General features: G+C 35.3%; 1 protein-coding gene across 1 annotated transcript; it reads right to left on the bottom strand.

The window, feature by feature from the left end:
* Positions 1 to 3043: 3043 nt before the first annotated feature.
* On the bottom strand, positions 3044 to 6529 carry LOC124456426 (52 kDa repressor of the inhibitor of the protein kinase-like). The gene is made up of 4 exons (XM_047006872.1): positions 6343 to 6529; positions 6200 to 6275; positions 5603 to 6143; positions 3044 to 3673 (listed from the first exon to the last, which is right to left on the bottom strand). The coding sequence occupies exons 1-4, from the start codon at positions 6527 to 6529 to the stop codon at positions 3044 to 3046; spliced, it is 1434 nt and encodes a 477-aa protein (XP_046862828.1).
* Positions 6530 to 9707: the final 3178 nt, after the last annotated feature.

The following is a 9707-nucleotide window of genomic DNA, read 5'->3' as shown; positions in this document are numbered from 1 at the left end:
AATCTAGTAGCACGGAATAGATACAACCCATTGAGTTCTATAATACTAGAGCGGCTATCTCAAGCGCGGCCTCTGATATCTGATGACGCCAAAAAAATGGCGGATTTCGTCCGTTGCCGCTGAGATTTACCGAAATTGATCGCTTTTCTGAAAATTTCACAATTTCCCACTCCCTCCTGAGGAAAGAGTGAGGAAAATTTTATGTGTGTATTTGGGATTCGGCAAGCAATTTTTTGATGAAAATCAAGGTAAAAACCTTAAATTCATAACAGCGAGTCAACTGTGGTTGTCAGTTATGTGCTCCTACGAGGATGCATTTATAACTATCGACGAAAGAGCTATATGTCGGCTACACATGTATGAATGCAGATGTGCGTCGTTTTTTTACCAGCGTCAAACTTGTTTGATCGATTAAACTCTTTAGTCTATACAAAAAAGTATATCACAGTTCATCTCCACGGTTCACGAGAGAAGTTAGCTTATTTGTTATCATTGCTATTTTGCTTCTTTTCATGATGCAATGGGCAATGGCTTTTTTCGCCACAATTGTTGGATTTTTACTTGTTTCTTTAAAAAAGTAAATATTAAATCTCTGGATATTTACGGATTTTCTGTAATTGAGTTTCATATTAAATTTCAAAAAGACTCAAGTCTGCATAGGTTTGGTAAATGAAAACAAACAATATTGTATAGAAATTACTTTAAGTAACCTTTTTGTGATGTTCTGAAGTGCAACTGCATCAAATACTTGTAAAGTTGTAGCACATTTTGATTTTGTTGTATTGATATATGAATTGGGCAAAATGCAAATAATCATCAAAACACTTATGCTTCCAATGGTGTTTATAATTCATTTGTAGTTTTAATACTACTACCTTTCTTTTTCACTTTGTTTCGTTTTTCCTATATTTGCAAATAAGTACACAATTTGAATGATCAACACAGTTTTCACCTCAATAATAAATTTCATAAGCAGTTGGTAGTGCATTTTGTTCTCTGAGTATCCACATCAGGTGTTTTGTTCATACAAGAATGATGAAGTGCAAGTAGATATGTCATAGCAAGGCAATATAACCAAATGAATCAAATACCTATTGTGTACTTTTATGCTAGAAGCTTAAAAGCTTTTTAGAAATTATAAAGTTATTGGATTATATTAACCATATATCATCAATCTCATGAAAAGAAATAAGAAGCAAAAAATTTGTAGGAAAGCTTTGAAAAGTGAAAAACTTTTCTTTAAAAAAGTAGCAATAATGCATATGATAAATCTCCATTCTGTACTTTACTAGGTAAATAAGCTCAAACTGTTTCTTAAAGCAAAAACTGTTATAATGAAGAAATATACAGTACAGTAACTATAAAAGTTTCATCACTAAATCTTTAATGCTTCAGTGTAGTGCATTAGATATTAGTAACATTTATACAACACTCAACTAAAATATTTTGATAAAGATATGACATGATTTAAACATTAAGTTATATAAAACCCAATGGCTTATACAGTTTGATGCTTCACATCTGCATCAAGTCATCAATCTCAGTACAAATGTTTACATAGACACATCCATAGAATTTGACCATGATCAAATTAAATAACTCTGGATAGGGCAGACAATAAATCAATTATCTTTACAGCATTATCATTTTTTTAAGACTCTGCCTGGTCAATAACATCAGGGGCGGATCCAGCAATTTTCGTGACTGATGCAGTACTGCGAGCGCCGAAGGTGCGAGTCCTCTAGGGGGGTCCGGGGGCATGCTCCCCCGGAAAATTTTGAATTTTAGACCCTCGGAAATGTGATTTCCCGCATTTTGACGTTAAAATTTGCAAAAACCTTGGCTTTACTTAGTTAATTAAGTTTTCGTAAATTTCAATAATTTAAAATGAAAATTTTCACTATTAAACAATTTCATCTTTATTATCAGCTTTCTCAAGTTTCATACCTTCTCAACAACTTTCAATCACGAGGGTATCATTCCAATACACGAGTGATTTTAAAATGAAACATGGCATATTTTTTTTTGTGAAAAGCAAAGAAACTATTTCACAGCACAAAAATAATCATGAGCCGCCTTCTTATATCAAACAAATGAAGCAAACGTTTTTGACCACATTCTTCTAACAGTAGTAAAAGTGATGTGAAAAGAAGGCAAGGACAACTAATGACGTTATTCTCCTATTTGCATTGACATTTCATAATATCACTCCTCCAACAACAGCAGGAAAAGATACGTAGATATAGCAAAGAAATGTTCAAGATGTAATCATCGTACCAAAGGCAGGCAACAAGTAATGATAAATGTTATTCTTCTTCTTTCATTGATAATATCATTCCTCCAACAGCAGCAGGAAAAGATACGTAGATATAAAGTGTTCAAGATGTAGATGTCAATACGAAAGGCAGGCAACAAGTAATGATAAATGTTCTTCTTCTTCTTTCATTGATAATATCATTCCTCCAACAGCAGCAGGAAAAGATACGTAGATATAGCATAGAAATGTTCACGATGTAATCATCGTACTAAAGGCAGGCAACAAGTAATGATAAATGTTATTCTTCTTCTTTCATTGATAATATCATTCCTCCAACAGCAGCAGGAAAAGATACGTAGATATAGCAAAGAAATGTTCAAGATGTAATCATCGTACGAAAGGCAGGCAACAAGTAATGATAAATGTTCTTCTTCTTCTTTCATTGATAATATCATTCCTCCAACAGCAGCAGGAAAAGATACGTAGATATAGCAAAGAAATGTTCAAGATGTAATCATCGTATTAAAGGCAGGGAACAAGTAATAATAAATGTTATTCTTTTTTTTTGTTGGTAATACCACTCCTATAATCCAATGCATTGTAAATCACAGCATAGGCATCAAGAATTCCGTCAAGAGATTTTATTCCCTCTACCTAACAAGTTGTGGATGGTGACTTCAACTTTTTGAATTTTAAGCCATATTCGATCATTTTTTCGCTAAGATACTGCGAAACCCAACATGTTTCTTATTGGCAAAAGTGAGCAAGCTTTGGCAACCACCAAGATTAGCCGATGACTGGATTAGAAAAGCCAAAGTTATCAATCATAATTATAACATCACGCAAGATAATTCTCCTTGGATGTTTTTTTGCAAATAAATCGATAACCTCGTCAATATCAAGCGGGATTTCGCGATGGACATTTAACATAGCTAAAGCACTTAATCGACTTTCTGACATGGAATTTCGCAAATATGTTTTAAGTCGTCTTAGGGTAGAAACGGATCGTTCACATGTACAAGTAGTTACTGGAATTGTTGCGAATATTAGAAAACCAGTTAATATGTTAGGAAAAGTGGCCTTGTCTGCAAACTTCAAAACATCGCCGAGGTTAGACGGCAAGCTATCTTTAGATAAACGACATTTTTCAAACCACATTTCAAGCTCGGTGGGAAGAAGACGAGGCTGGGGAAGGTCGTCTTTATATTTGTTAAGAAACTGAGAAAATCTTTCTTTCCATCCCTCTGGATTCGACAAAACATTTTTTGGCATTCCATATGTGGCATCCAAAATGTTTAAGTTTCTTTCAGAAAAGCGTTTTTTAATTTCCGAAATAAGATGATCCAGGAAAGGAATGGACACAACCCTACGATAATACTCCAAAATGGACTCTGCTGGAGTATTGGGTCTGTGACTCTGTAAACGAGTTGTTCGTGGCTTAGAAGGAAGAGTACCCAGAGCCCTCTATAGTATAAGAGTTGGGACAAACGGTCTGGGGCGAGCGCGGAGCCGCCATTTTGGTTCCTACTTGCAAATTGAAACTATAATAATACTATTGGAAATTGGGTTTATATGCAAAAGAAGAAAGCAATTTAAGCTTATTCCATGGTAGTATCAAATATATTAGGAATAATAGCAAGCTCTGCGTTTTTTTAACGATTTGCGGCAGACCTGATTTAATTTCATTGGTTTGAGCTTCGTTTGCGGTTTACTAGTTCGTGCTTCAAATTGATCGTGACCCATTGTAAGAAGTATTTTTCGTACGTGAACGTGTTTTCTCGGCTTATGTTCCGACTTGAAGCTTGGTGGCAAGCGGCAATGTTATCCTGGCATCAGTGTTATCAAATACTTGGACAAGACTTTGTTCGAAACTTTGAATCATAGTAATCATGCAGATTTGGTCCGGAGAGATTTGTGTTCAAGATTTGTAACAATTTAATGGTAGTGAGTGATTTATGCCCCCAATTTAATCCAAGCATGATATTTTTATTCTGAAAGATCACAAAATTTTCTTGCTCAGCAGAAAATGACAGACTTTTTACTTTTAGTTATTGAAATATGCAATGATTTGACCAAGATGCATTTGACCTTAAACGCTTTATTCCTTTATATGAAGTTATTTCGCCTTTATCACTTTATAAAGTATTAAAGTTTATTTCTAATAAAGTTTGTTAGGGATTCTGCTGAAAATTTTGGTGAAGCATTTTTTTAAAATGAATATATTATTTCTATAATATGAAACATTTCTGTTGTTGAAGAACAGTCTGTTTGCTATAAATGGTACTGTTTGTAGTCTTTTATACAGCATATGAGTCTGATCCAATCTTTAATTTAGCAAAGAGTTAAATTTATTGGTTGAGGAATGACAAAACTTCTATAAGTGTTTAATGATCAAACAGGGGTGTGTTGAAGGGGGCTCAGCCCCGTTTGTTCAAATTCTATGCCTTGTATTGCCAGTGAAATATATATATCAAAAAGCTAGCAGCACCTAAATATATATCAGAAAGCCAGCAATATTTTAATATATATGAGAAAGGCAGCAACAGTTGTAATATACATTAAAAGCCCAAATAGCTGAAATTATGGAGATATGCCTCTGTGATCTTATAAACAAAACCTACTATTAAAATATCATTGAAAAGTCTAGAAGAGAAGTAATGTTCTACTTTGAGCTACAGAAGTAGGGTACATTTGTACAATTCATTACCAAAAATATATTGTACTCAGCTGTTTCAATGAATATCCTAATTATAATTCATTTTTAAATGATGAACTAAAAATACAAAATACAACATGGAAAATCATAAGAGTTTCTGTGATTTAGTGTAGTTGTTTGTTTTAGTGTGGAAGTGGCTGAGAATTGAGAGGATTGTAGATTGACCAATTTCAGAACATAATGAGAAATCATCTTCGATTAAAAAACAAGCTTTGGAGTAAGAAAACTATTGAAACTGCATCAGCACGAACTTTGCAATGTTATTTGGCCCAAAAATGTTTCTCTACTTGAGTCAGTTAATTGAACCTTATATCAAAAGCAGTTCAGCACAACAATCACCATACGCAATCCAATTTCGTAAGTTCGACGTAAAGGCATTTCTTTCATTTTTTTCGTAATCCTCGATTTATGCGATATGTAATGACATTTAGTAGCCTTCAACAATCAGTTATTACACACTTATCCATAAAAAAACGCAATATTATCTCAAAATACTGTATTACTAGCAGCAATTGCTATATAAACACAAGATAAAATTTCAAAACTAGGAACCAAAATGGCGGAATTGATCAGGTGATTAATATTGCCCAATCAACGTAAGCTATACGGATAACAATAGATGTCCCAACTCTTATACTATAGAGGGCTCTGAGAGTACCAACAGCTTCAGCAAGGTCAGCAGCATTCTTGAACCACGTTTCATGCTTTCTTTCAATATCAGATCGGAACCTCTCCAACATAACGAACAAAAGAGAAACCTTTTCACGAGCTGCATTTGCATCTAGACTAGAATCTTGTAACTGAACAGTAAGTGGTCTGGTTATCTCCAGAAAGCCGGAAACAATTACAAGGACCAAAATAAACTGAAAATTGACGATGCTGTGATAGAGACCGTTAGCTTTTTCAGTTGATCCGTCATTCCAGTGCCCGTCAACATTATCCTTGATTTCGTCTAAACATTGAACAATAGCCGGGAAAGCTTCGATAAAATTTAATAAACCGTCAATCCTTGCCACCCACCTGGTCTTACAAACGTCGATAATAACTTTGTGACGGCAGTTGGGCAGTTCTTTCTTAATTATCTTCTTTAGCAAATCAAAACGTTTTGGGAAAATCGAAAGAACTCGGACGTCACACGAACTGCATCCATCATATTTCGTACGAGCTGTTCTTTACAAGATGATGCAATACAAAGATTAAGAATATGCGAATTACAATGCACATACACTGCTTTCTCTTGAATAGCCATTATTCGGGCTGCACCAGAATATTTACCGGCCATGTTCCCTGCTCCGTCATAGCCTTGACCACGACAATAATCAATTGACAATTTTAAACGTTTAAGGTGTTTTAAAATTGCATTAGCTACCTTCACCAGATAGGCCCTCTGTGCATGGAATAAATCCAAGGAAATCTTCACGAATTAAGAACTGCTTGTCCACAAAGCGAATAACCAAAGACATCTGTTCGATATTTGCACAATCTGTGGCTTCATCCATCAAGATAGAAAAATACTTTGCATGTTTAACCTCTTCAACAATTCTAGATGATAGCATGTCTCCACAAATTTCGATCAACTGATTCTGTGTTGTCTTTGATCTATAAGTCGCATTACGTGGAGCAGCGTCGAGATAATCATTTAAAGAAGAATTTCCACACCTGGCACCATATTTTATATTTTTTTTTTTAATTTCAAAGTCTGTCACTACGCCAAGCCCACAGGTGCATGGAACATTGTTAGCTACGTTGATGCAAGCACAAAAGATTTTCCTCCATTGAAAATGTAATGCACTAGTGAGGTTAGCACAGTGATTGGGTTTCGAAATTTTACAGTAGTTTAATTGCCAAACGTCGTTTTTATGTACACCCTGTAGAATGCTAAATAAAAGAGATCAAATGTTAATGCAAATAAATACAATAAGAAAATGAGATGAAGATAACAATCTAGAGGGTTTATCAAATCATTTTTGACATCAGTGGACCTTTAGAATTTGCATGATTCAGCTGTAGTTGTTCCCCAAGGAGACTTAAATGTTTGGGATTTGCTATTTGCTGTAGCTGAAGTATACGTTTTTATTTATATTTTATTAAATTGCATTTACCGCTCTATGGGGATTAATTACTTCTAAGTGATGAATCATGCAAATTCTAAATTTCACAATGTACAATTGACGACACACCTAGTAAATGACCAATCAGAACACAACAGTTTACGACACACCTAGTAAATGACCAATCAGAACACAACACGTTTACAACACACCTAGTCACTGACCAATCAGAATACAACACGTTCGTGAAACTCGGGCCATAGTCTCATACTAAGAACGTGCCATTTGAACGTGAAAGTCTGTAGCTGCACGAAGAATAGTTAGCCGAAGTCGAAATTATTCCACGGTGAAATATCTCTTGACGTGCTTTGAAAAAATGTTCAGGTAAATGTCTTGTTTCAAGTTCTTTTGCATTGAGTAAACATAGAATTGGGACACTGCATGTGATGTTCATTAATGCAAAGTGCAGTGTGGCCTTCCCATAAAGTTTCCGTCTTAGTAACTTTTGTTTCCTCTATGCTTGATTTTAGACGTGGACATTCTTCTCTTAGCGACAATTAGTCATCAAATGAGATTAAGAAACAACAAACAAATGTTGGTGTATTTACCATGATCGTAGACTCCACATTAAAGAAAGTGGTTATTGTTCACAGCGGTTGAAGAGAATTGTGGCTGTTGTCGACCAGTTCCTCGACGCTCATCTAAACATAAGAACAAAATACAATTCTGTAATTTGGTGGAAATTCTTCTTCCCTTGAACTACATTACTAGTGAATAAAATGCTCAATGTAAGTAAGTTATCAATGTTTTTCATTTATGGAAGTATAGTGTGAACTGACATTGGCTTCAATTGTCCTATGTACAAACCTTCTGATCAAGAATGGACAATATACGTACTTTAATGAAATCATCTGAACAATAATCAAGAATGAACAGCATACTTTAACGAGTCCTCTGAAGAATGATCAAGATGAACAATATACTTTAATGAAAATCTTCTGAATAATGATCAAGAATGAACAATATACTTTGATGAAATTGAAAAATACGTGACTTCTAATGCCCTAAAGACCATCTCTACAAAGAATGCAAACGCTAAACACTCTTCTGGAGCAATGCATCCATCAGCCTAACGCCTGTTTCCATGGAATAGTCAATATTATGACCTTTTCTAAAACATTTTCCTGGGAGTTTTCCTCCTAACATCACGACTGGTCAATCAATCGCAATGATGGAGAAAACCACGCCGCTATCAAATGCCCAAATTTCAAAATTATTTAATTGAAAATTTTTGTAATAAAAACATGGAATTTCTTTAACATGAAAATAAAAAACCTAAAAATCCTAATTTTCCGACTGGCTGTCGATATTTCCGATTTAATGCCGTAGACGACATGCACAGTTGCAAGAAATGGTCAATCTTGTTTCTGTGCTTGCCGTCGTCGACATAAAAGCGGTGATGTTTGTCAGGTAGCCTGAAAATTAGATACTATGATTTCACCATCAACGTTCTGAATTTTTAAAAAAATTATTTTGGGCTTTTTTGTGGCTGTCCTTGCTCAACATCCGATCGTTTCATCTTTCCAATTGGCATGAGATTTGTCATTCATCGTAGTCTGTCGTCGAACTGCCAAGGATTCGTCGAAAACCGTAAGTGTAATAATAATAAACCTTTTATTTAGTTAGGCCTGTTAACAGGTCAAATCTCTAGTATAATTCTGGCAATTGCCACAACAAATCCTGGTGTTCAGTATATTCCACTGTAAGGCTATTTTTTTTAATGCGGGAATGCAAATAAGTATATTTAAAGAAATTTACATCTGCATTTTCAAAAATAGTCTTGATTAAGAGGAAATAAAAGTGTTCTTTTGGTTAAAATAATCTAATAGTGTTTATCGGTGCCGCTTTATTTATTTTTAAAATTTGTGTCTTAGTAAGCGTGAATTTGTGACTAGCATGCAACAATTGTGTTGTTCTATATAATTTAACTTCGAAAAACCTCTGTGTGAATATACTGCTTTAAGGAGCTACGCATGATCGCAGCGGTTGTTGCCTCGCAGAAGGATAAACAGGGCCATAGCTTAGAATCGGAAATGCAAGTGAAGTTTGGCCCAAGGAAGGCAACTTCAACTTGGGGTTAGTGGGTACAAATGGTACCTTAGCATAGAGGATGCAAATAGCATCTGTAAGAAAACCTTTGAAGACTGGATCAAGCGAGCAAGGCCTATTGAAGACCAAGGGAAGAATGTGGTTTTGGTGGAAAGAAAAATATCTCTCCCCTAGTACGGTAAGAGCATGCAGTCGTTGTAGTTGGCCAATTTCATGAACGGCTTTCTACATTGACTATTAAGGCACTCCTGCATGGATCCCCTATAATGCATGAGTAGTTCAACCCACCCAGGTTGGAGGTCGCCCGTAGGTGCAACATGCACAATGTTAAGTTAAGTTAAGGGCATGATGGGTTACCTCCTTCAAGGGGCATTTCTTTTCAGGGCGGAATTCCGGTGCTATGCGCAGGTAGGAAGTTTAGATAGCTTAGGCATGCGTTGTAGTTGCAGCCAGCAGTTGCTACGCTTAGATAATGAGTATGGGGTTAGAACCTTAAAGGATGAACTCCACTATCAAGAAAAATGACTAAATTTTTCAAAATCTTTCGAAGGAAACTTTAATCTTGTCAGTCATT

The sequence above is a fragment of the Xenia sp. Carnegie-2017 genome, unplaced genomic scaffold (assembly GCF_021976095.1).
Source record: "Xenia sp. Carnegie-2017 unplaced genomic scaffold, XeniaSp_v1 HiC_scaffold_49, whole genome shotgun sequence".
Classification (NCBI taxonomy): domain Eukaryota; kingdom Metazoa; phylum Cnidaria; class Anthozoa; order Malacalcyonacea; family Xeniidae; genus Xenia; species Xenia sp. Carnegie-2017.
The sequence above is the reverse complement of the archived record's forward strand: the minus strand, read 5'-3'. Positions and strand labels throughout refer to the sequence as shown.